The 27,770-nt window shown below is 44.7% G+C and overlaps 1 protein-coding gene and 2 pseudogenes across 1 annotated transcript in view; all 3 read right to left on the bottom strand.

Moving 5' to 3' along the window:
- LOC114504168 (hedgehog interacting protein) overlaps window positions 1–9,148 on the bottom strand; it is an 82,357-nt gene extending 73,209 nt beyond the window's left edge. Inside the window, exons 1-2 of the mRNA XM_028521879.2 lie at window positions 8,361–9,148; window positions 2,425–2,617 (exon numbers count right to left, since the gene is read on the bottom strand). Of these exons, the coding sequence (XP_028377680.1) occupies window positions 2,425–2,617; window positions 8,361–8,639 (472 nt within the window). The 5' untranslated portion in view covers window positions 8,640–9,148. The remainder of the gene's footprint in view (window positions 1–2,424; window positions 2,618–8,360) is intronic.
- Window positions 9,149–16,155: 7,007 nt separating this feature from the next.
- Window positions 16,156–16,972, bottom strand: LOC114504189 (annotated as a pseudogene).
- A 1,721-nt stretch (window positions 16,973–18,693) lies between these two features.
- LOC114503580 lies at window positions 18,694–19,189 on the bottom strand (annotated as a pseudogene).
- Between the last annotated feature and the right edge of the window lie 8,581 nt (window positions 19,190–27,770).

Here is a 27,770-nt window from a genome sequence, read left to right as displayed (position 1 = left end):
TGAAGTAAGTTCACAAGGGGAGAACCTGGTTAATGAAACTCGAGTGCATCCTCACTACAGTGAGTTTTACCTTAACTTCCTTTCTCGTTTTTTGGGAAAATAAGCAGACCGTGAATATTTCTGAATGAAAGTTTCTAGAAAGTAGCTTTCTCTCGGGGGCACATGTGTTCTGAAGGGGCCAGTGTGTTCTTAAAGCCCAGAAGGCGGAGCAAAGGGACAGATCATTTAGGGACGTGCTTCTTCATGGATGGGGTGAGGAAGACGTGAAGGTGTCTCTGGAAGTATCTCCAACCCCTTTCAGCAATTCCCTCAGCAAAACACACCCCTCAGTACCTTCCTCATCACGCTTTTGATGCTCAGAAAGGGGAAGGTATTAAGGAGGACAGTCAAAATATGTTGACTAGTTTCTTGTAAAAAAAGAATCACAAAGCAGGGTGGGGTTTTTTTGCCATTTTGTATTTAAGACAAAAGTAAACCACGTCATGAAAGAGACTGAAAAACTCGCCTTTTGAGCAATTTCTGAAAAATCTGTGTTCTAGAATCCTCAAGAGCCTCCTGGGTTAGGGGCCAGGGCTAAGGGCAGGATTACCCTCTTATTCATCACGCTTTAGGAAGCGGTAGCCTACATGCCAAGGATCTGGCCAGCAAATTGATCAACATAAGCAATGCAAAGAGAGCATATTCCCGCTCCCTCTGTGGACACGCATTTAGAGTAATTATCAGCTTTAGACGGACCCAGGGGGAGCCCCTCTGCTGGCTGCCGAAGCCTGCTGGCCTGGCCCGGGACAGCGCCCCGGCGGCTCCGTCCACCGCTGGAGCGGAGCTTTCATCTGGTTATCTTTCAAGGCAGCCTGGGTGGCCACCGAAAGCACTTGACATCTTGATGCACTTCAGCAGTTTTACATATATACAAACTTTGTAGAAAAATAAATTTGTCATTCGTCACCACATCTGTTGATCTGGGGAGTGAGGGGCTTGCCGTTCTGGCTCCTGAGCTGTCCGCTGTGCTCTCTCCCACAGTGGATATCGCTTTCTGGTGTTTGTTTTGGAAGCTAAAATAACTTCAGATACAGGAAGACCCCCGCGGATGAGTTCCTAAATCCAGCACGGTTTTCTTTATCTCCGAGGGGAGAGAGGTGGATGAAAATGCTAAGTGTCGATATCGCTTTCAACCTAGGGTGGTAAAGGCGAACCTTCCAGGCTTGAAATGTGCAGCGGACCTTTATGGGACCTAATCTGTTATCGCTTCTCGACAAGCCATCTAGGCAACCGTGACCTGTTCCCCTTTGCTTCGGGGAATGTGATAAAGAGGAAGAAACAGCTGGCTTCAGGAAAGCCTTGGGAACATGGCTGTAGTTTATAAAGACAATAATAATATTTTCACATGGAATGCGTTTACATATATGTTATGGCACAGCAAAGGAAGCAGGCCACCTAGTCAAAATGTTTTCCTAGCTTATTAAGGGAGCTCTATAAAAAAATACCAAAGAAATCTACACTTTTCTGGGTCAGAGAAAAAAGGGAAATGTGCATAGCAGTTCAAAAAAAAAAAATTCTCCCAGGGCATCCCAGAGTTCTTGAAGCTTGTCTTTTCCTTCGGTGCCATTTAGCTTCATAAACTGTTAGCTTCAGTAGATTTGTTTGTGTGTGGCTTTGCCTAACTAAACAGAATCTGTCTCGTTAAATTCTTCTCTACCTCTATGTTGATTCTTCCAACTAAACCAACAACCGAAGTTTACAAACTTTTGATGGTAAAATTAATCAACACCCAAGACTCTATATGTTTATCAGGGCCCAGCCCATGATGGTGAGCAGGTATATTTGGAACACTGTGCGTGCAAGCACTTGCACACGCACTCTATCACTTTCTCACTGTACCACTTCGGTTAGGGCCCCGGGGGTCTCCTGAGGCTCAGTTGTCCTCACCTGTCAAGGGGAGATGACTCTACTCATCCCACCTCCCGGGGGTTCTGAGGAGCAAGTTAGTCCTTATATGTGAAAGTGCTCTGTATGGCACTGCTTTTTTTTGGATTTTAGGTTGCATTTTATTTAAGGAAATACTTTCAGAGTCAGTGGGCAGTCTGCACGGATGTGTCAGCCATGTAGAAGAGGAGGCCGCCTTGATACCAACGTTGGATGGGTAAAGACACCAACCAGAAATGTGTTGGTAATCCAACCGATACCACGATGTGTGTGAAGATCGCCAACTGTATCATTACGTTTCCAACAGAACCAACATACTGCTTATGGACTGAGACGACAGTCATGCCCTTTGGCAGCAATAAAAGGGCACACATTTGATAAGGTTAACGATGAGGGAAGAACAGGTATTTTGAAAGATGACATTCATTTTCCACTCCTGTATGCAAGCATTTCAGAACAGGTGTCCTGGAAGTGGTTTATTGGATTTATGCATCTCTTTACCTGGAATGTGGCCTCGGCAGGTGTAGAAGAATTCTTTGCAATAGTCTTTGCAGAGCAGGGGGAGCGCGAGGTCTCTGTCCATGGCTTCCCTCTCAGGCGAGTGGAACAGGCTCTGAGAATTCGGAGAGCAGAGCGCGCATTTGATTTCTTCCAGCAACTTCCCACACTCAGTGTTGTTGGTCACCGAAAATATCTGAAAGCCGGAAATCAGAGATAAACTTTTTAGTGACATGAAGTTAGGTTTACTTACTTCTTTTTTGTAATCATGTAAGTAGAAGAGTATACTTTAGCCAACGCAGTAGTCTGAGAAGAATTACCATGTGACAATAGAGAATGCCTTTATAAGGACGTAAGTACTCCCTTGTATGGGATACAAGGGCCCAGAGTAGGAATGGACAAAAGTCATCTTACTCTCGCAAATCAAAGTGGTTTGTCTGTCTTTTGGATGCAAAAAAATAAATGACGATTATATGTAGACCCTTGAATCCTTTATCACTTGACTCTGCCTCAAAGTGCATACTGATTGATACTTAGCTTTAAGATTCCAAAATACCTTTATCCAACAGTATATAAAGCAGAATTTTTTAAACCGTGGTGTATTTGTGTCTTAGGTAAAAATCTATTTCACTCCTGGAATTCCTAATATGACAGTCTCAAAGATGTGAACTTGAATTACATTTTTCTAATTTCAATTCATTTTCAATCTTCAGATTACATAGGGAAAGTTTTCTAAAGTGGGGGAAAATTTTTCTCTTTCATGTTTTATAAAAATGATACCTGAGGCTGAATCAAATGGGTTCAAGAGCAATTTTCATTATTCATTGTACCTTAGCCAGGAAAAACTTTCTAACTAGCTCCTCAGGTATGTTATATGCAAAAGTAAACACAAGAGTCTAATAAAAGTACTTTTGTATAGTTATTGAGTGAGTTCTAATGGGAAAAGGCATACTTTTATCTTTATTTATACAGTTTATGTCTTTTATTTCAGTAAGACCACTTGGGGAGCCATCGACTCAGTGAGGTTAGGTCTCCGTGTCTACTGCTAACTTTAAAAAGCTGACTCCAGGAGTCCCTGGAATAAATAAAAAGGAATAATATCAGCACAATATTTGATTCTCAGGCCAGTACTCCATCCACGGAGCCATCCCAGCCAGGGCAAGCACAATATCTGAGATGTGAAATGTGGTGCTGTCTAAGTCAATAGTTGATTTTTCATATTAAAAAACACCATAATGTGACTGCATTTTATACCTTTTCCCAACTTATGTAATGATAGCTATACTTTATCATTTCTTTAGAACTATAAACTGAAATTAATATTTGAATCTCTTAAAGCAAACATTTCATCCACAAATTGAGATTCTAATTTGAGTGCATTGTATGGCTTCTATTTTTTTGGAATGAAGATATTCTAGGTGGTCACAAAATTTGGGTCTGAGAGAGCAAAGCAACTAAAAAATAGTCTAATACAAGCATGCTGAAATTTTAGTATGCAGTAATTAAAAATTCAGTAGAAGAAACCCAATTTCAGGAAAAAATACAATATGCAGTAACGATCTACAACATTCAGAAGTCATTTTTAATGACAACTCTACTTACATATTAATTTTTTATCAATTTGCTTGAATGACAATTGCTTAAATGGTTCAAGTTTCCTAAAAGGAAACATACACCAGGCACTTAGAATTTGCATTCCAAGAATGTTTTAAATGTCTCTTATTGTCCATACCCCTGGCAGCCTCACCAGATCTTTCAATATTAATACTGTTGGACTTTGTTCTGTTTGTTTATCACACAGCAGCCCTCTGAGAACAAAACCACCGCAGGGTGCTGAAACCACCTCTCAGGCCGGCTGAAAAGCTGCAGTGCCATCACCTTTGGTTTTATGGGGAATACGCATGCTTCCATTTCTTTAATAGCTGAGCCCACACGATCCCCATGTCCGCTCCCAGCTGCTCTCCAGGAAGGGCTTGATTTTAGTGCCTAAAGAATTTTGTCTTGGACAATTTTTGGAATGTGTCCTGGCCACAGGATCTCTCATCAAAAGTTTCAGGAATAGGATTCAATAAATTATCTGAAATCAAGTATGATATTATTCTTTGGAAAGCTGCATGCTGTTCCGGCCCAGCAGGATGGTAACATTTTGCTCTGTGTGAGGTCTGCAGTGTAAATACCCATTTGAAGATAGATAGAGCCATCATTCTGGCTTTGGTTTCAATGAACCAATAGTCTTACTGAAGTCAATTAAACCGACTCAGCCCAAGCTGCAACACTGTTTTGGACAGATGTGTACTGCTGTGTGTGTGTAGGGTATTTTTTTTCCTTTTCGGCCAATGTGTCTGTGCCTATATAGGTCCTTAACTTTATGCCTGACAATGTCATCAATCTTAAGAAGAAATTTAAGCTAATTTCCTGTTTCGATTTTTAAAAGCCATATACGAAACCATCAAATTATAGTGGTTTAAACTAAATATACTTTTGGAAATCATGTAAAACTTCGAAACATTATTACAGCATGCCTAGTAATGATTGTGGCTGTTGCTGACTAATTTATAACATCTGGCAGGTCATCCTTTAATCTTTAGCCACATGAAAAGTAAAATCCATAGAAAAAAGGTAAGATAAATCCTGGAATACACAGTGAAGCGTGGCCTACAACTATAGCTTATCAACAAATAGTAAAATGGGTGACAGAGACCTTCTGTATTTCTCTTTATCTATCAAGCAACTGAACAAAGAGAATAAAAAGGCCCCCACATGGGCCTGAGGAGTGGACAAAAGGAGAAAATGCATGCCAGTATATTAAGATGTCACCTTAGGATCACTTGGTACATAAAACGTTATTTCTAAAAATCATATGACTACACGGCTCTTCAGCTGTGGGGTAGAACCCATGGGTCTCTGGACTATAGTGCTGGATTATGTCATTAAAGAGTTCAGTTTCAATTTTAGGCTAATATGTAAATAGATCATTGTACCAAGGCAGCTGCTAAAGGGACCCCAGGATGAGTTATTTGTTTAGTTGGATGTGTTCAACAATAGCCTTTGTCCCTGAAAGAGCCAGAGCAAACAAATGATTGTAAAAGGGCACACTTGAAAACAATTACTTTTCACCCATTCCTTGACAGCTTTGGCTGTGAAACCACCCAAGGTAGAGAGATCTTCTATGCTTCTGTGGCTACAGTCTAAGTTTTAGAAATGGGGGGTATTTCTGCTAGTTGCAGATTCAGTTTGGCTAATGGGAATTAGAGCCTTTTAGCATGCTGTACGTGGGAGCTGCAAAAATATTAAGACAATATAACTTCCTAAATGTTGGCAATCATTATTTCTAATGGTCGTTAGCCATTTCATTACAATACATAAAACTATTAAAATGTCCAAAAAACTTTAAAATATAAAAGCATAATACTTTGGGGCTAAAGAACTGAACTCAAAGCTAGTTCATCACATGAGAGAAAATGTGTCAGCCTGGAAACTGGATTTAATGGCACAGCAGAGCCTGCTCAATACTCTACCCAGTTTGCTACTATCTATTTGTCTACGAAGTTTTTTTTCCCCCAATAGGAAAAGGCTGCTCCTGTCATTTCTTGAAAAGTTGCAGAAATATTTCTGGGGGGAAAAATTTTTTTTTCATAAACAAAAAAGAGCCCTTTCAAATAGCCATCATCTCTTCTGTGCGCACATTATGAAATAAGACCCTCACATATATTATAAACCGAGAAGGCTTAGGGAAAGAAGGGAAACGGTGAAGTTTATTATAAAATAACATGTTTCAGAAACGATTACAACCTGAGAGCTAAGGTAGGTCAAGAATGCACAGGCACAGCTATGTCAAGTCTCTGATTTGAACAATTTGAGTATTGTTGGTTTGCAAAGCATTTGTAGGGAAGCCAGCAAAATCCAGTGCACCCAATTTAATTCAGACACATTTCCCAAATGAGTAGGGGTTTGTTGGAGATTGGAAGGATGTAAAACGGAAAGGCATGTGGATAGCTAACATGGCAGATTACTTCCTAAAGAATGATGTCTTGAAAAAAAAAAACTTGATGTAACTTCTCTTAAGGATTATAACTCCCATCACCATCAGCCCCCTCCCCCCCCCCCTTCACTACATTTAGTTCAGAACAAAGTTTTCATTCCCCATGCTCCTGTTCAGTACGGCAGGGGGCTGGAGATCTTGGGTGTGCCCACAGTACACGCTGCACACAGGGGGACTTAATGGGAGAAATTTCTAAACTGCCCTCTGCATGTCTGCCTCTTCTGGGGTCCTGGCACAGCCCTGCAGATGATGTGAATGTCGCTATTCTGTAACTTAATTCAATTACAACACAGGAGCTTAATGACATTGTTTTGAATAAAATGCTGGAATATCTGTCCCCGAATCTCAGGCTCCGGCTGCATATGGTAAGAATAAAGAGTGAGCTGCAGCTGAAAACCTGCAGCAAGACAGTTCGCACTCATCTGGGAATAGAGCGCGTTGGACAAATGCTGCCTCAAAAGGCATGAACATTTGGACAGAGCTGGGGACTGAAAGAGAATGATGTTCTCTAGTTTCACCCATTAGTGAACCAACTAACAAACACAATGGTGTTGTTGTTATTCTTTTGCCATAAGCAACAGGACGCTGTGTGTGGGCAGCAGTTTAGTGGGGAGGAGGATAAGTCGACCCCTTTTTGTCCTATTGATTTTTTCCTATTTGCATGACTTGAGCAAATTAAATGATGCAATATGGCTTTTTGTTACAAAACAAAGTGAGAGATACCACCCAGACACATATGTTGATTCGTAGGAGCTGTTTACATGAGAATAGAGTGAAATCTACCGTGAACTGAGCATAAAAATTAGATTCAGCCTGGGTATTTTTCTTTTTCTTTTTCTTTTTTTTTTTTTTTTTATTATGCCTGGGCCAGCAAGACCGAAGCACAGGTTTTCCAAGAGTCTCTCAGCCCTTCACAACTGCAGTGTTGTAACAGAGGCATTCTTAATGAAACCTAAAGTGGGGAAAGGGAGGGGGGAGCAAAGACACCTGATTGTTTATTTCACGTGCGGCGATTGTTAATGACGCGCCCCCCAGCCTTTCTTAGGCGTCCAGTGGACGGCACACATCACTGCATCCCATCGTGGCACGGGAGATGTTGCAAACTCCAAAACAAGCCTGCCTTTTCACTCCGCCAACACCCTTTTCATACTCGTTTAAACTTATCGACACGAGGAAAACGTCAGCGCTCCTAGTCCTGAAACACGTTTCCAGGGGAGGTCCTCCCACACAACGAAATACCACCGAAAGCCGGAACTGATGGTACCACCAAACGTTCCAAACAGAGACGGAGGATTGTCTTGGTTTTCTGGGGTCACTACGCCCCAGCGAAATCTCTCGCCAGTGTTTCGGGTTCTCACCGGGAGTCCCAGGAGTTCCCTTTTCGCTGTTTAACGATTGTAACGTTAGACACCCCCCTCTGACGGGGCTGGGGATCATAAACCAACCATGCTTCAACATCCTTGACGATTCAGCCCTCTCCCTAACCGAGCACGTGGAGAAAGACGCACGAATCTTTTCACTCTAGAAAAATAAACCGGAAACCACAGCCACCCTAATTTACAGTTTCCCTGCAGCCCATGCCCGGCTCGATCCAACACACACTGTTCATCGCGATTCTTTTAAAATATTTACCCAGCCCCGAACGCGGGTACCACAGAAGCTTTTCTGAGACGGTTTTGCCCAGCATCCCGACCGCGGACTCCTGGGGGTGGGCGAGGTGTCTGCGCACCCCGGAGGAACGCACACCCGAACCACGCTACAGCTATAAAAAAGTTATCAGAAAGAACTTCCCAAACAAGTGTCGCCCTTCTCCCGGCCACCAGCGTCGCCGGAGCCGCAGGGAACCCCGCCCGGCCAGCATGCCAGTCTCGCGGCGGCGAGGCGGGTGCGTGCCTACCTTGTGATCCAGGCGCCCCAGCCCCGCGCTGTCACTCCGCAGGCAGCAGGACAGCCGGGGGTAGAAGCCGCCGCACAGCATCTCGCCCCCGCTGAGCAGCTCCAGCTGGGACATCATCCGCCTATCTCTCCTTTTCAGGCGCTTCGGGGGGTTCCCATTTAGGCACCTTCTCCTCCTCGCTCCGCTCCCTTCGTTCCTTTCCCCAAACTTAGCATCTCCTTCGAAGAAGCCCAGAGCCACGGCCAGCAGCAGCAGCTTAAATGAGAGCATCTTCAGCATCGTCTGCCCGGAGCGGCCGGGGGTGGGCGCGGGCGAGAGGAGGGGAACGCCACTGCCCAGCAGGGGCACTAGGGCGCAGCGCCGGGAGGAGGCTGCAGGGCGGCGGGACACTTGCGAGGCAGAAGGAGGTGGCGGGGACGATGCAACTTGGCCAAAAATAAAAGACGATGGTCCAGTGCGTTGGGGGAGCCCGAGGCGCGAGAGAAAGTTGTGCGGATGACACCGTGTACAGCTGTGCCAGTGTCAGTGGGGCTAGGGGCTTTCTGCTGCAGCTGGGCAGTGGGAGGAGGGGGAGCTGGAAGAGGAGGAAGAAGAGAAGCCGGCCGCGGAGGTTCACTGGTCCGTGTAACGGGAGTTGTTTAGGTGAGACAGTAGCTGGAACAGAACCGGCGGCGGCGGGGCAGGCGAACGCAGGGCCGGCGCTGGGCTCTAGATGATGCTGAGGTCTCCTCTGCCGGCGGCTGCAGCTTCTCACACAGCCTCTCATGTTTCGTTCCCTCTTTTCTTCTTCTTTTTAACTAGCGCGCGGGGAGGTGCTGCCACCGCGCGCCCCTTGACGTCACCGCTTCTCGCGCGCCCCCGCCCGGACTGGGGGGAGGGGACGGGGCGGCCCGGGCGCGAGCGCGTCCCCGGGGCCCAGCGACCTCCGGGATGCGCTGGGAGGGGTGGAGGGCCCCGGCGGCGGGCGGAGGTGGGGGCCGGGCCGAGCTCTCGGAGCCAGCCTCCCGGACGCGGAACCCAAGGGGCCCGCCTTGCCGGGATGCCCAGGTGGGGGCGTCCACCGCCCTGGTCCTCCCGCTGGTCGGCCTGGGGCTAGGTCGAGGTCCCGAGAGTCCCCACCGGCTCCTTTCTCCTGGCCGCAGCCCCTCCGCGCGACCCCGGGCTAAATAGGCGGCGGAGCTGAGTCTCGGAGAGAAAGTGAGTAGGAGTGGGCCGCGGGAGGTGAGGAGGGAGGGGCCCCCTCCTCGGCCTCCCCGTCCGGGCCCCGGCCCGCCCCTCACCCCGAGGGAGGATGAGTTGAGACCGCTGGAGGTGGCTGGAGGGAGCTCTCCGGCCCCTTCCCCCTGCTGGCCCGCACGGGCTCCCCCAGTGCCCTGGTGATTTTCAGTGTGAAGCTGTAGTCCATAAAGATCTTCCTTGGGGTCTGGTTTAGTGGCGAGTGCAACCCCGATCCTGCGAGCCGCTGAGTAGGTGGAGACGGTTTGAAGACTTCGGAGAAGGATGCCCGTCCTTGCCTAAGGTCCTGCGCGCTACGGAAACGGCGCGGACAGGGTGCGCGGCGGAGTCTGACGGCGGGAGGGACTGCGCCCACCTGGGCGGTCTGGCCCCTGACGCCCCTTGCGGGACCCCCACCTGTGCCCTGGAGCTCTGCCAGGCCCCGCTGGCGCTCCCCCGGAACGCAGGCTTCCCCTGCCCCAAGTGGAGGAGAGGCGAAGAAGCTGGCTGCGAATCAGCTTCATTTTCAATGGAAAAAAAAAAAATTCCTGGGGAGAGTTCCCTGGGGGTTTCAATACGGAGGCGTTAGTTCGGGAGGAAGAATTCGTAGCAGGTTTGCTGAGGTCCAGAAGCGGGATGCCCTATGTCTCCCATGTACCTAAATAAATTAAACTCCCCCGCCCACCACCAGTTAAACATAGTCTGCCTAAAGAAAGAGTTTCTAAAAAGATCTGCAAGTTATCAAGCGTGGTGACCGGACGTTTTCGAGATCCGCACAAGTTGGGCATCACAGGGACTGAGCACAAGGCGTGCCTAGTGCCACTTGAATGTTTCACAGGGGAGATGACGGTTCTGGTAGATGGATTTTGAAGAGGAGATAAGGACGTTTTCCCATTTTGGCAATGGAGGAAATGTTGGCCGTATTTGGATTTGCTTCACTGCTGGGCATAAATTTCTCCAAGCTAATGTGAAAGTTGTTGTTGGTGGTGGAGATGGGTAGCTGATTGAACTATACTTACTGTTAAAGTGGGCCCGGTGGCTAGATGAGGCTTCTGCCCCTTTCACTTCCTGGGCCCGGATTTACTAGTGGAGCTACATCCTCCCCCTCCCCCACCCCCCCAAAAGATGACCAATTTAGAATAAGTGAAAAAATCTCCTGGACTATTCAGCCCAGTACTGACTTCAGTTCAGGGCCCCCTATAAAAAAAACTTACCGTTTCTCCCAGGGGCTGTTGTGTATACACGTGAGTCCTGTGTACATGGGATCCCAAAAGTTTCTTCTGATCCACAGACGGCTCTATCTGACATTTTCCCTGTTTTGAGGACTTATAAAACATGGCATAGAGTTATAAAGATCTTAAGAGGAGAAACTCCCATTTAATAAACAGATCTGGAGATGAACCCCATCAAGACTGAATCACGTACACAATCTCATCTAATCGGGTTGTTTAAAAACTAGAACCCAGGGACCCAGCCTAGGTGGTGTTTGGCTATCCAAGGCTCTATACCCCAATACCAGTGTTATGTTCTTTTTTCCAAAATAAAAATCTTCCCAAAATTATGCCTTAGTCATTTGAGCTCTCGCTCCAAAGGATGAATTCATCTTCGTTGGTTCAAAACAGGCCTTCCTTATGGTTGTACTTCGAGACTAAGGTCACTTACAGGTAAATTACTTGTGGTTATAAAACAGGCAGCTGTTATAACTTATGACCCTAAGTTTCAAGATATAGAGAGTTTATAAAGGATCACAGAAACGAGACAATCATGGCAGTCAATAAATTGGGTCACTGATGAGACAGCTGAGCCTATTCTCAGTGCCACTGATAGAACCTCCAAATGGTCACTAAGCCATGCTAACATGGAAACTAACTTCTGGGTTTTTTTATTTTTACCTTTTGCAGAGGGAAATTACAAAGCTCAACCACAGCCAGGTTGACAGCATCACTTTCTAGGACTCAAGAATCAACATCCGGTGATTCCCTAAGATTAAACCTTGAAAGCTCCCTTGGAGGCGGCACACTGTACACACACTGAGCATGGGAAAGTGGACTTCTTTGTCAGGGACGACTCCCTCTTCAGAAGACGGAACTCCACCCGACCATACTCATCCAGACACATCGGTCTTTTTTTAAAGCAAGGAATGGAGCTGCACAAGGGTGGCCAGGTCCCCATGTCCCGCTCGCACCAGCACAAAGGAACCCCATCGGGGCAGCTGCCTACACACGGGCAGTGACCTGAACCAGGGCATGTGGCTGAGGCAGCAGATGGGAGCGAAGGCTTGCTTGAACTCCACTCACCAAGCACGGTGCATCGGCGCGTGGCCGCGTCTACTGCAGACAGCGTGGCTCCTTCCGGTTGGCACCACGGCCCCCTGAGTGGGCTAGGAGCAGCCGGACCCAACCTACCCCCATGCACCAGTCCTATCCAGGATTGTATTCCTCACCTCAGATAGAAGAAAGATTCTCATGAACAATTTAGGTTTAATGTAAAAGATGATGAAAGGGCAGGGGAAAAAAAGATGAAATATTTGACATCATTGAAATTGAATTGGTAAAGCTCCAAATATTACCATGTATATGAATTATGTATGTATATATTTATATGGGTATGTACTTATAGTTATGTTGATACACATCTCTATGTATCAGAAGTTAGCCCAATTTAAGTTCGGTAAATGTTTAAAATAAAATGATTTTCAGTATTGCAATCAGTTTTGCATATGGATTTCTGGGCTTTGTGGAAGTATGCACTATTTCATTCCATTTCTACAAATATAGGGGCACTGTGCTAAGTAATCTGTATACAGTTGTGAAAAAAATACAAGCACCCTGCTTTCTAGGAAGTTAATCATCTAGCAAGGAAGGCATGATCAAGTCACAAATTTATGGTTAAAATGGTAACAACTAGGAAAGAAATACCAAGATAGAGAACAACAAGGCACACTCATTTCAGATTAAGTAACTGGAAAAGCCTCTTTGTGAAAACGGTATTTTAGCTGAGACCCGAAGATGGGTTGGAAGGAGTCTATGAAGTGACTCCACCCTGTCGTTGAAGGTACAGAGCCATTTGAATTCAAAATAGAATGTGAAACATTAAACGGAAAGCACAGAATATAGTCAGTGACTAAGAGAGGAAGGCTCTAGGTCAAATTCGTAGCGTAGTTTAAAGGTCAGGTAACCAGTGAAGTCATGCTCACATAGTTGTCATTTCCTTTTGCGAGTCCCCTTTCCCACCTTATCCTCATAGATCTTCAAGTCCCAGCTTTCCACTCAGCCTCCTAGGAATCATTCCAGTTCGAATGGCCCAGCAGCCATTGTGTCTCATCTAACCAGCACGTATGTAGTACATTTTCGTTGTTTCTATTTGTGTGTTGTTGATAACCCTGACGTTTTTTTTTCACATGCGGGAGCTGACTGTCCAGGACACAGTGAGCTCCACAGGACAAGAATGACATTGCCTTCTTTGGTGACCCCAGAAAAGAGTCCAGTTCAGTCTCACCACACAATGGCAACCTCTCAGCAAATGCTGCTGACTGGCCAATCTCCTTTGGCGCAATACTTTTCAGAGGCTGACGATGGAGGAAACATTGGCATTATACAACTTTAAATTATTAAACAGGAAGACAATGCACATCATCACGAAGAAATTTCAGGAGACGTTGCTATCAATTCCACAGAGGAAGGGCAACAACACAGCCAAAGAGTAAGTGCACGTCTTTAAAAAATTAGAGCCTGTTATAATTCAAATACAGTGCCACAACGGTAGGGCTGCTGGTAGGGTTTTTTTTCTAGTTATTCACTCGGTCTTTTTTTCAAAAGCTGGCTTCTGCCGTGTGCCAGGCTCTGCTCTGGGCACCGTGGACACAGCAGTGAACAAAACTGGTCTCACGGAGCTCGCGTGCTGTCGGGGGAGAAAAAGGATGGTCTGCCAGAAGACAAGCGCGGTGAAGGGGAGGGCTCGTGGGAGGGAGAGCACGGGGGTGGAGAGAAAGAGCTCTACACACAGTTTACACTTCCACGACCGTTACACTGGGCGCGCGTTCTGAGCGATGTGTCCTGTGAACAACACAGAGCGCACACGCACAAACCGAGACGCCACAGCCTGCTGCGCACCGAGGCTCTGCAGTCCGGCCCACCGCCCCGCGCCTACGCGCCTGCGCAGCACATCGCTGCACAGAACGACACGAGAGTGAATCAAGCACAAGAGACAATGACACGGTCAAGAGCGTCGGTGAACAGCAGACATGCAAGGTGGCTGCTGGCGTCACAGGGCATACTGCTTTACGGAAAACGTTTGTGTAAGTACAGAGAGTACACTCTGACAATAAGTAGTATATCATAGTAAATACATAAGGCAGTAACATAGTCATTTATTGTCCTTATCAAGTATTATGGGCTGTAGATGATCGTACGTGTCGTGCTTTTGTAGGACTGGCAGCACAGTAGGTTTGTTTACACCAGCATCACAACCGCACATGAACAAATACCTTGTGCTGTGACAGACGTTGTGACGTTACCATGGCTACGGCGTCACTAGGTAAGAGGAATTATTCAGCTCCATGATGCTCTTGCTGGGCCATCGCTGTACATGGCGTCTGTCATTCACTGAAACATCGCCATGCAAGCACGTGGCTGTGCATTGTCAGCAAAGGTGTTTGCAGAAGTGTGGGCACAGCCCAGGGCATGGAAATTAGGGGAAACTTGAAGAAGCAGGTCACGTGCTTGCGGATGTGGGCAAGCACAGGGAGCCGCAAGACGAAAACCACGAAGCGAGCATGCTTGGTATGTTGAAGGGTTCGCAAAGAGACCCAGGGGGCTAGGGCAGAGTAGGTGACAGAGGAAATGACCAGAAAGGGGGTGGGGCAGAGAAGGAGACGGGGCCTGGAAAGCGGAGACTCTGGTAAACTATGTTGTGGACTTTGGCTTGTATTGCGAGTGAAATGGTGGTCGCTCCGGGGTCTTGCCAGAGATAAAGAAACTCTGCTAGTTAGTTCCTGTTTCCACAGAATGACTTATATATAAGGAATTGGCTGAATGGGGATCGGGAAACTGAAAGGGCCAAAGGGGAGCCCCAGAGGACACCAGTAACTGCCCAGAGTGGCTCCACCCCGGGGGACTGGGGAACAAGGCAGGTCAGGGCTGACAGCGGAGAAGCTGGTTGGCGAGCCCTGGTGGGACTGAGGAGATGGGGCTGCTTCGCCGCCGGCGTCGACACCCCACCCCCCCATTGGTGAAATGAGTGGATTATGGGAGCACTGGTGGAAAACTCGAGACTGGAACCGACTGCCACTGTCAGGAGGTGTTAGTGTCCTAGGGCTACCCCACAAAGCACCACACGCCAGGTGGCTTACAGCAACAGAAATGTATTCTCTCACAGTTCTGGAAGCTAGAAGTCTGAGGTCCAAGGGAGGGAAGGGTTGGTGTCTTCTGAGGGATCCAAGGGAGGACCTGTCGGGGCCTCCCTGCTGGTTCGGGCAGCCTCAGGGGTTCCTGTCCTCATTTCATAGATGGTGTTCTCCAGGCCTGTCCCTTGGGTTCCCTCTGTGTGTGTCTGTCTCTGTCCACACTTCCTTTTGTTATAAGGACATCCATCACAGTGGATTAAGATACACCTCACCTTAACTTGATCATCTGCAAAGACCTTATTTTCAAATAAGGTCACAGTCACAGGTGCTGGGGGTTAGAACGTCACCATCTTTTTTTGGTGGAGGTGGGGGAGGACACAATTTAATCCGTAACTCAAGACAAGGGCTCACTGTCCGGGTGGCGCGGGCAGGAAAGCCAGCTAAAAGTGAGAATGAAGGCCCCTCGCTCACCCTGGTGTTCCAGCCTCCCTCTGGTGCCCTGTCTTAGGGCAGGCTGTTAAGAAGAGCCCCAAAGAGGGAAACTGAGGCAAGCAATGTATTGAAGGAGCATGCTAAGCAGCCGGAGAAGGCTAAGTGAGGATGAAACTAAGAACGGGAGCTGGTGCCCGGGTTCGGCCTGATTCCACAGGACCTCTAGAACCTGAATGCACCACCAAATCTGTCCTCGCCTGAGGCCAGAGTGGGGTGGGGTGGACTTGTTTTTCTAACCCACGTAACAGTTACCATGTGTGCTGCTCCCTAGTGAGACATAAACCCCCAGGTGCCCAGAAGAGTTCTCCATTCTGGAGAACTCTTCTCCATTCTCAGAGCTGTCCATTCTGAGAATGGACAGCTATATTTTATATTTTTGAGGAATTTGTCCATTTCAGCTGTGGGCAGAAAGCTGTTCATAATGTTTCCTTGTGACCCTATTTATTTATATAATCTGTAGTAATGATCGTTGCTAATGTGTATCTTCTTTTTTATGTCCTGATCCCTGTGGCTAGGAGTTTACTGATTTAATGAGTTTTCTCAAAGAACAAGCTAGCTCTTGATTTCATTGATTTTGTCCGTTGTTTTTGTTTTTTATTTAATTGATTTCCCTTCTGAGCTTTATTGTTTACTCTCTTCTGCTTATTTGGGGTATAATTTGCTCTGGTTTTGCTAGTTTCTTAAGATGGAAACTAAAGTAAATAATGTGGGACCGCTCTCATTTTCTTTCTCCTTTCTTCTTTCTTTTTTCTTTCTTTCTCTTTCTTTCTTTCCTGCAAAAAGCCTTATTGTTTCCATTTGGTCCAACGCATGAGAGAGGGCTCCAGGGTGGTTAAATGTCAGCCTAGTGGTTGCAGGGAGAGGCTCAGGCAGAAGCCAGAAACAGGGGGATGGAGAGGAGCCCCTCAAAGCCTCTGGACTCCAAAGGCTCCTAGTCGTGCATGAGGGTGAGCCTTTGGAAGAGATGCTGGCCCAGCCCAGCCTGGGGCCACCAGCCTGTAGAGGTGAGCCAGCTTGTCTCCCATCTGCTTGATGAGTTTCACCTCCTCACCCAGGAAGTGGTTCTCCGGGAAGTCACAGCGGAGGGTCTGTGTGGGCAGAACCCAGGGCCTGCAGACCCAAAAGGGTCCAGTTCAGGTGCTTCTCCAAGGCCAAGGCAGCTTCCCTGCCATCCTGAGTTTGACCCCACTCATCGTGGGAAGGCTTCTGGATGTCCTGGAAGAGAACGTGGCCCCCATGCTGGTTTTGCACCAGCAGGAGTTGCTAGGCCCTTTGCACCTCTCCTCCGCCAACTCGCAGAAGGAGTGGCCCACGCCCTGCAGAGCCCCATCATCACGGTGGAAACAGAAGCCCACAGAGAGGTAGGTGTAGGAGGCCCGCAGGTGCAGGGTGGCCGGGCGGTTGACAGTGGCCTTCACGTCATCGGTGGAGTAATTCTGGTGAATGTGGGAGCTCATGGTTGTTTGGCAATAAGGAATTAAGGTCAACAACTGGTGTTGGCTGGTCTCGGAGGCTGAGGATGGCTGAGGTGGTTCCTCCGGTAGTGACTGGAAAAGAGGTTGGAGGGTGGTGGGAGGCTGGAAGTGGGTCCCTGGGTCTGTCCCATCCAAATAGTGTTGAAGCAAGAGACGGATCGGGGGGCGGGGACTGCTGGGGGCGGGGACTGCCGGGGGCGCCGCCTCCCACTTCCTCATGCAGGTGTTTCGCGCTGTACCTTTTCTGCTCCACACTCCTTTAGCCACGTCTGACAAAGTTGGAAATGTGTTTTCCGTTTCATTCTGTTCAAAATATTTTCTGATTTCCCCTCGGAGGTCTTCTTTGACTCGCAGGTTATTTAAAGTGGTTTATATAGTTTCTAAATACTTAGGGCTTGGGGAGGGGGAGACCTTTCTGTTGTTGATTCTAATTCAATTCCATTGTAGAGTAAATATAATGTGTATGAATTGATTTTTTAAAAAAAATTTTGAAGATTTTTTATGGTCAGGACAATGGTGAGTCTTGGTACGAGTTCTGGGTACGATCGAAAGAACTTACATTTTGCTGTTGTCGGGTGGAGTGTCTGTAATTGTTGAGTGGGTCCGTTTGGTAGATAGTATTCATTCTGTCTCCTGCTTCCTTGTTGGTGTTCTGTCTGCATGTTCTCTCAGTTATTGAGAAACAGAGGGATGTCGACATCTCTGACTATAGTACAGATTTTTCTGTTTCTTCTCTCAGTTCCATCAGCCTTTGTTCCGTATATATTCAAGGTCGCTTAATTGGTTGCGTAAGCATTTAGGGTGGTCACATCTTCCTGATGAATTAATTCATCAGGATTATGCCCCTTTTGTCTTTGTAAAGTGCCCCTTATCCTTGGTAATAATTTTTGTTCAAAATCTACTTTGTTATTACTGCAACCACCCTTTCTTCTGACGAGTGTTAACAGATTTTTTCAATTTTTATTTCTGTCTTTATATTTAAAGTGCATTTATTGTAGGCTGCATATAATTGAGTTTTGCTTACTTTTGTCAATACAACAATTTATAGCTTTTAATTGAAGTGTTTAGACTCTTTATATTTGATGTGATTACTGATCCAGTTGGGTTTAAAATCCATTACCTTATTGTTTTTTATTTGTTCCATTTATCATTTATTCCCTTTTCATTCTTTTTCTCTTCTTTTAGATTTTATTTATTACATTTCTTCTCTGCCTTGGCATGAGTTTTTCTTTTTTGTGTGCTTACATTAGAGTTTGGAGTATCTTTAGGTCATCATAGTGCATCTTCAGTTAATAGTATGCCGCTTCATGTATAATATAAGAAACTTAACAGTGTACTTTTTTTAAAGACTTTATTTATTTATTTTTAGAGAGGGAAGGGAGGGAGAGAGAGAGAGAAACATCAGTGTGCGGTTGCTGGGGGTCATGGCCTGCAACCCAGGCATGTGCCCTGACTGGGAATCAAACCTGCAACACTTTGGTTTGCAGCCCGCGCTCAATCCACTGAGCTACGCCAGCCAGGAACAGTGTACTTTAATTTCTCCCTCCCAGACCTTGTACATATGCTTCCCATATGTTATAAATTTCAATGGATATTATTATTTTTTTCTTTAGAAAGATATTTACCTTTTAGAAAGATTTAAAAATAAAAATAAAAGTCTTTTATATTTACACACATATTTAACCATTTCTGGTGCTCTTCATACCTTAGTATAGAATTTTCCTGAAGAACGTGTGTTATGAGTTCTTACAGTAAGTGTCTAATTCTGATGATTTTATTTTCAGCTTTGGTATGTGTGAAAAAGTTTTCATTTTGCCTTTTTTAAAGAGAAGTCCGTACGTTTATGGATACAGGGAGGGGGAACCCGAACAGAACAAGGAGTGGAGGAGAGCCCCTCCTCAGTGCTGGTACGCCTGAGCTTCACTGGCTTGCAGGTGATGGAGAACTCATGCAGTGGTAGCCAGTTATCTCAGGCTTGATTTCCAAAGGTCAAAGGCCTTGCTACTGTAGACGCCCACCATGCTGCCCACTAGCTCCCGAAGGATGATCACGTCCCACAGGTGTGTCTTCCCCACCGTGGGCTTCTCCATGGTGGCACGGGGAGCCTTCTTCTCGGGTGCACAGACACTCAGCAGAGAGTGCCGCTTCCTTCGCAGGCCCGGGCTCAGCTGCCGCTGCTGCCGTGCGCTGTACACTTGCATCGGCTGCTCACGGGCACGCGAGCGGTGAGTTGGTGGAGATCCCTGCTGGGGCAGGTGAGCTTGCAGAAGGTCTGCTTCTTTCTTCTGCTCCACTTCCGCCATCTGGTGGGGTCTTTGGGAAGGACCACCCCTTGCTTTTGGTTTTTGAGAGACATTTTTGCTGGGTATATAATTTTAAGTTTAGAAGGATTTCTTTTCCCTCAGTACTTTAAAGGTACTGCTCCAGTGTCTTAATTGTTTTTTTTTCCCAATGAGAACTCGCTCTCATTCTTATTTTGTTCCTTTGTATATAATGTGCCTTCCCCCCAACCCCAGTTGCTTGTCACATTTTTCCTTTGTTGGTAGATTTAAGCCCCTTAATTCTAATATACCTGTATTTTCTTGTTTCTTGCGCTCGGGGTTTGTTGAGTTCTTGAATTTGTGGGTTTATAGATTTCATCAAATTTGGATTTTTTTATTATCTCTTCAATTATTTTCTCCTCCTTTGGGGACTTTAATTATGTATAATAGGCCACGTGAAAGTGTTCCACAGTTCATTGAAGCTTTCTTAATGTTTTTTCTTTGTTCTCTCTGTATTTTATTTTAGATAGTTTCTATATCTTTAAGTTCACTAATCTTTAATTCTCCAATGTCTAACCTGCTGTTTAACCTATTCCACTTACATATATTTAACTTCAAGCATGTTTTCCTTTTATCTCAAAGAGTTAAATTTGGATCTTTTAAAAGTCTCTTCAGGTCTGTATCTGCCTGTTCGATCTTTCTGCTACATTCCTGGATATGTGGAATACAGTTAAAATAATTGTATTGACATCCTTGTCTGACAATTCTATTATCTATGCCAATTGCGGGACTGTGTTTATTCATTGATTTTTTTGTCTTTATTGTAGTTTATATTTTCCTACTTCTTTGCATGCTTGCTAATTTTTATTAAATTCCAAAGATTTTGATTTTATCTTATTAAATACGTATTATATTCCTGTAAGTATTCTTGAGCTCTGCTCTGCAGTGCAGTTGAATGCCTTAGTGACAGCTTGATCTCTTAAGCCTGCTGTTAAAACCTTATCAGGTGAAACCAGGATCACCTTTAATCTAAAGGCTAATTTTCTCCACTACTGGGGCAATGCCATTGTACAGGTGTTCTACCCAATTCTCCTTGAATTATTAGGTTTTCCCCTCTGGCTTATTGGAACACGAAGTGTCCTTGCACCTGTCTGAGGTCTGAGTATCTGCTCTTCCCAGGCCGTTCTTTTCCTTTCCTTGGGTAATCTCTCTACAGTCGTATGTGCTTCTCCCTACTCAGCTGGAAACACACAGGGGATCCTGTGTGGGTCGCCACCGCTCTTATCCTGCGCAGCTGCCTTCTCTCAGGACTCTGCGTTTTGAACTCCAGTTCTTGGCCTCTCTAGACTTCGTATGTCTCTTCTCAACTCCAGGTCACTGCCTTGTTCTGTTTGGGTTCCCCCGCCCTGTACCGCAGCCTGGAAAATCTGGGCCGTGAGCTCAGACAGTCGGAAGGTTCACCTTATCTGTTTCCCCTCTCTCAGGGATCAACATCCTCTGCTTAGTCGGTTGATGTGCAACGCCTAAAAGCCTTGTCCAGTTTTTTTGTTCTCACTGTTATAATATTCTAATGAGGACAGTTCAGTTTTTTCATGTGGTGTGGTAAGGTCGGTCCTTGTTACTCCATCTTGGCCAGAAGCAAAAGTCTAACAATATCTTGTGTGTGTGTGTGTGTGTGTGTGTGTGTGTGTGAGAGAGAGAGAGAGAGAGAGAGAAGGTTTTTAATAACTGACTCAACTTCTTTAAAACTGTTGGATCTAACAGGCCCCGCCACCAAGTCAGTGGGGGATTCGTAGCTTCATATAATCTGTACCCTCACAAAGTAGCTGGGAAGAGTGTATTTCAATGATTTTCCATGTTTGCCCGTCATCGTGAGCAGTGACCCTAATGACCTCTCCCATTCTCATATCAAGGCCATTGAGCTCTGCCCACCACCCTTTGTTCCCAGAGCCACGCCCAGGCCTTCTTCTGGGCTCTCCGTTACCCTGGGGAACCCCCGGGGAACCCCGACTCTCAGAATGTGTTTTTCTCTCTGCTCTACTAGCAACAGTTACTTCTTTTGTTTATGTTAGACAGTGTGTTCAGTTTACTTAGAAAACACACACACACAAAAAAAACCTTCTTCTACTTTTTTTTCTTTCACCTGGAGGGTAACACCTGGTTGTGTATTCTGAATATAAAGATGGGGAAATCGGCAGCAAGACTTCAGTAAATGCTGCTGTTCTCAGCCCTGCACTGTACCCCGCTGCCTATCACACCTGGCATCCTTGGGTCTGCAGCCCCGCCCCTCCCCAGCTCTGAACGGCAGAATAGCTCCCTCGTGAGCTGCAGCCTCTTCTTATTTATCCTGGGTTTTGTCTTTTCCTGGTCTGCTTCATTCCTCCACTCGCCTTTTTCACCTTCTAGAACTGTGTTGAAATAGTTCATCCACTGACAAACTCCCTCATGTTCTTCTCACTGCTGTTTTTGACCCTCCCCCTTTTAACTGGTATATCCCTATTTTGATGGGATCTGCGGAGAGTGAGGAGGTACATTCATGTGCTCAGTCTGTAACCTTGACCTGGCACCCAGCTGGCTGGAAAATAGTGGTCTTACTTGTTTATATTCATCTGTCTTCAAGGCATGTATAGCTCACATTTATTTCACTGTTTAATATTAAAAGTGTTTTGGGTCTTTATTTACAAGTTTGGTGATATTTTGTGATCAGAAATATGCTGTAGGAACAGCATATCAGCCGATGGGAAAATTGACTTCTTTATACACTGTTTCACTGAAAGTCATGGTTTCCAAGAACCTATCAACGATGGTGAGGACGTAATGTGTATTGTAAAGTGGTTACCACAACCACACCTCTATCACCTCACATAATGGCCTTTATATTTTGTGGTGTCATGAGCAAAATTGTATTGCCAAATGTACTGATGATAAGTTTCACAAAAAATGTATATTGTTTACTTAGGTTGTATTGTTTTTTCAAGCTTCCTTCCATGATATTTACTCTTAGTTACTATGTAGATGTAAATAACTGTGGTTTAATTCATGAAATCATATGAAATAGAATTGTAATTCTATACTTAATTTTAATTCTATTCCATTTATATTTAATTTATTCATAATTCATTATAATTATTGGGCTACATATAACTGATTATAAAACAACTATGAGAGACTACATATTAATGACACTTTATTTGTTATACTTTGCACATTATACCTACTTCTTCAGCTGAATACAATTTTGTGGCTATAGGTAGGTATAAATTCCCTAAAAGCAGCAGCGCCCATTAGCAGATGGTATTTGCTAAGTTTCCTTACCAATAGCTGGCCTTTCCTAAATCTCTACAGTCGGTCTGGAATCATGTCGGAACCACCATGGAACGATGGAATCATGTCTGAGTCAGATGGATTCTCTCTGCAACATTCCCTGCCCCTGGGCACAGTGACGGGGGCTGTGATGGCCATGATCACCTAACCTCTTGTGCAGCCAGCCCTGCATCTCACAGTGTGTTTGAGTCTCCAAGATTCTGCTGATGAGCCATTGAACATCCCCGGCTCTGCACAGGGGCTAGAGCTGGTGTCAGTGGGAGAGAGATTGGGTGGAGATCCCTGGGTGCCTGGCAACAGGAATCTCCCGTGTAGATTTCCTGTGACGGCTGGCACTTGTGTCTGTTGGAGTTGTCTGGTCGATTCACACTTATTAATTTTTTAAAAAATAGCCCAATTTAATCGCCATGACTTAAAATGTTATTTTTATAGTACCCACTAGAGTTTTTCCTTAGTAAATGTCAATTTCTTATAATACCTGAATCAGCTGCAGTGTGTAATTTGCTAATATGTTTTCCTTCGATGGAATTGGAAGGGTGAGCTAATGGACTGAGGGTGTGCAGAAATGGGACTTAATTATAAAATAATGGAAAACAGTTGGCATCCTGAAATGACCTCATAAACAGAATGATCACAACTGAGATGATTCAATAATTAATGATTACATCAATTAAATTAACTCATTTGTATCTCGACCCTACATAAATGATGTGAGAAACTACAATACCTTAACCATGTAAACAATTAATAAAGTGTGGAAGACATTATAAATTCACAGAATTGAAAGCCCACACAGCTATAGAATTAATTACATTTGTGTGCATTAGGTGTTTTGGAAACTAAGCATTAATTTTCTGGCTTTGACTCATATCAAGACCACCCTGTAGGAAAGTTTAATTCCTGGATGAGTGAGTATCTATTTATCATTTAACTACATGTTTGGCAACCAATCCGTAAAAACAACATATGCAAATGAATGTTTACTGATGATTGAATGAAAACATGCTCTATTTCTAAATGTACTTAATTCAAGCATAATGTAAAAATGCTGACTTATTTATTCAAAACAGGCTACCTTAATGAAGCTACAGAACTAATCCTCAGAAATTCTAAGCTGTGTACAATTGTGGCAATTTGACGATCTGGCAAAACATTTCTTTAAAATATAAAATAAAATATAAAAGATTAATTCAGTATGAAGCTAGTTAGATCAAACCTAAATATATGATCATTTAAACATTTCAAATAAATATTTAAAATATTATTTATCCTATAAATAATTGCCCTGCAAAAATGGTGTGTTATGAAAACCTTTATCGTGTAGTTAAAACTGTGGATTTGCAATAGTTCTGTGGTTATTTGATCTGGAAGGGGAGAGAGGTATTTGTGAAGGAATGTTCTGACAGACTAAAGCAAAAATTTAGTCATTAAATTTTAGGGCCAAAGAAACCATTACATCTGAGGCAACTATATACCTGACTTGATAGAATGTGATATAATTAAAAAATTATCTACGCGGTGTGGTTCGAGACCACAGATTCTGCTTCATTTTAAAATTCATGGATAGCATGTATCCGATTTATTTTCAAAATGAGCGGTTTGCTTATAAAGAAGTTTTTCAGGTCTTGGTTGGAAATATGTCTGAATTTTATGTCCTACCCAAGGGCCTGAAGTTCTGCAAACATTTTCATTTATTAAATGTTGTAAACACCTGGGCATTTTGTAGACATTACAGATATTTTTACATGCATAAATTTAGAATAAATGTTGGATATAAGAGAAAGCTTTCTAACTTTAAAGTCTACTTGTATGTCATAAAACCATAGGTTCTCCAAGATCCAACCTTTTGGGTGTTCTGGTTTGTTTGCCTTCCATAAATGTGATTTTTCTATTTAAAATAGCTGAAATGCATATTCTCAAATATTAACTAGTTCTTGAAATACACTCGGATAGATAGAAATGTAAATTAACCAAGATGTCAGGATTCCTTATTCTTTAAAACAGATGATTATTTTTTCCCTTTTTGGTAAGGGAATGGAGAATTGTGGGTTTATTTTTGGGAGCATGAATCCAAAACATATGGAGCCAGACTTTATTTTCCTATGAAAAATAATTCTCTCCTAATCACCATGTGTGCGTTGTTTATTGCTTTTAAAGAGTAGCTCAGCATGATTAATATGCACCTGAGGAGGCACGGCTGTATTTTCATCCTGAACAAGGCGGGGGCTCCGCCTGGGAGACCAGCCCCAAGGCCAGCGCCGCACACGGGGGCAGGCCTGAGGCACAGTCTGCGCTCACAGTCAGGAAAAGGAGCTTTTTAAAATGCGTTGATCTTGTGAGGTATGGATATTGAGTTGGTATATCCTCAGGGGGAAGATGAGATCACATTTCTGACATTCAGTGTTGCATTCTGTAAGTGTGTAATCCAGCCTTATCTCATTTCTCTAGAAACCAGCATTTTTCTCTTCCTTCGTGCCTTCTGGGACGTAACGCATTTCTCAGTTCCGTTTGCGCTGTTCTATTTGTGTAAACATATGGCTATTTTTTTTTCATATAGGTTCTTCTAAGAGCTTTCTCTGTTCAACACCTGTGTGACATTTCCTTCTAGTCGTTGAATGCATTTGATCAGTTATTTTTGTGACATGAAGTTTCTGGTGTGAAAAGCCAGTACAGAAAGCATATCTGAACCCTTTATGTCAGGTGCGACGATAAGTGTTTTGCACATATCATCTCATTTAATTATTGTAGCAAAATCCTATAATGGAAAAAAAGACATTTTCCATAAGAAACAAAACCTCAGTGAGCCGAAGAAATTTCTCATGGTCACGTAGCTTGTCAATGACAGAGCCATGGTACAAATACAGGCTCAGTCAGTTCTCTGCAGTGATTCCGAAAGCTGGGATTATTGTTTTATCCTAAACGCAGGTGTCCCTGCATTGTGCTCCTCCTCTCATTACCGGTGAGACCACACCTGTGTGCATGTGCACTGCTGAGAGTTCCCAGGACCTTCTTTCATCGTCTGTCTTTAGGCCTGAAGCTCATTGCAAATATAACTTCTTGGACTTCTTGGAACAGACAATTCAACCTGTTCCTCTGAGTTGTCCTCATTTCCACTGATTCCTTCCTTCCCCCTACCTCCTGCACCTCCTTCTGCAATAACACCCTGTGCTTCGTGGCCACCTCTGGTTCGACGTTCCTCTCGTTGACTACATCCTGTCCATTAGTTGTATGTGCTTCATGATGATGTCATCACAAACTTAGCAGCTTAAAACCCGACTTGTTCTATCTCATAGTTCCAGTGAATTAGGAGCATGGGCTGAGCTTCAGGGCCCCTCCGCACTGCTCTGAAGGTGGCGGCGGGGGCTGCGGTCTCCACAAAGGGGAAGGATCCACTTTCAAGCTCCTGTGATTGTTGGCAGCTTTGAGTTTCTTACAGGCTGTGGAACTGACGGTTTCTTCTTCTTCATTGGCCAGAATCCCCCTTCTGTTGCTTCCCATGTGGCCCTCGGCGTGGGTCATCTCACTGCACGGCAGGTACTTCTTTAAAGCCAGCAAGGAGGAGGGGCTGTCTCTCACAGGGGCCATTACAGTCTTGGGGAGTGTGATCACAGAGGCATAACCATGCTGTGTCCCGTCCCCTTGGCTGTACCCTATTGGTGTGAAGCAAGTCAGAGGTCCCGCCCACTCTCCAGGGAAGAGGGTCTCACAAAAGTGTGAACGGTGCCCCAGGCTGCTAGTACTTTCTTAACTGATACCATTTCACACCTGCTGTTTGGAGGGAGGTTGACGCCCAGGATTGCAGGAACATAAAACAGAAGTGAGGTGCCCTTAAAAAATACATAGTCAAGTAGTTGTCTAACCAAACACCACAGAGGATGTTTTTTGTTTTACTTTTACTTCATCACTAAATTAAAATCCACTGGCAGAATCAGATTTTCCACGCCTAGTGTCCTGCTGATAACACAACATACGCTAAAGGGCAAATACTGAATCGTGTATTCCGAGAAGTGGGGTTTGCTGACTTCTTGATACTAGTTCCTCATGGAGCTGGGGGTGGGAGGGACTATGAAAACCAGAAAAAATGTAACGGTTCACTTTTATCCATCAATATGTAACTGTTAAACTGGGTTTTATACTATTACCTGAACTAGCAGGGTTAATAGGAATAAAGGAGAAAATCCTCAAGGCAGTGAAAAAAACCAGGATTTTTAATCACATTACAAACATGTAGAATAATTTTTTAACGGCTACCCATTTCAAAGGAGCCTTAAAAAAGAATAGAGAGGCTTGTCCGGGTCCCAAGTTGGGCGAGCGACAGTACTCTGATTGAGAGAAGCAAACGAATGGGTAACACGTTTCCACTTTCTCAAACGTGTTGTGTTGTGAAAACCCCCTGCATGCTGTTTGTCTAAAGAAGTCCTCTTTACAGCTCCACAGGCTTTTTAAGGAAAACCTAATAAACAACTGTTTTCCTGGCCCAGAAGAACCCTGCGCTATGCAAACCACGAGGAGAGCCGTGATGGGGGATGCCGGACGCCCGCTAGGGCGGGTCTCAGCCCCGCCCCTGCGCGGCCTGCTCACGCACAGACCCCTCGGAAGTCAGTGGGAGGAAATTAACGCGCCTCCCCGAGCAGAGAAAGTGGAAATGTGCTGAGTTAATATTTTGGATCATGAAAGTCACTCAAAGAAAATTCTTTCAATAAGGTGCCAACCAGAAACTGGTTATATAATTCTTATATAAACCTTATTTTTTTTCCTCTCGAAAGGAAATTTTGGGTTTTCTCAGAATAATGGGTGCTGCTGAACATACCCAGAGTACAATGCGAATCAGCTCACTTTACAAGTCATCTTTAATTTTTTTCGGATTATAAAAGAAATACTCTTGATGGAGAGAATGTGGAAAATGCAGAAAATCGCAAAGGAAATGAAAATCATAATCCCTTCTATCTGCCACCCCAAGATAAAAACACAGTATTTTGGTCTATTTTTAAAAAATTGTATAGTTTTGAAGCCAATAAATTTGGTACCTATTATTATTGAAAAATCTGAGTGATGGGCATGTGTAATTTTTTAAGTTGAAAGACCAATTTTTTAAATAGACACTCCACAACCTATGAAGGCACCCTGGCTTCGTGCCCTTGAAAAAAGTCACTCTGGAAGGAAAACTGGACCCATACCCACTGATGCATCCTTACCACACAGGACTGAAAGTCATTTGCTTGGAATTGCCCTATAATGATTTTATGAGCCACAGAAGAAAATCATCTTGTGATGTTATAACCTAAATGCTCTTTTAAAA

The sequence above is a fragment of the Phyllostomus discolor genome, chromosome 8 (genome assembly GCF_004126475.2).
Source record: "Phyllostomus discolor isolate MPI-MPIP mPhyDis1 chromosome 8, mPhyDis1.pri.v3, whole genome shotgun sequence".
In the NCBI taxonomy this organism is placed as follows: domain Eukaryota; kingdom Metazoa; phylum Chordata; class Mammalia; order Chiroptera; family Phyllostomidae; genus Phyllostomus; species Phyllostomus discolor.
Note: the sequence above shows the minus strand (reverse complement) of the source record. Positions and strands in the feature narration are given on the sequence as shown.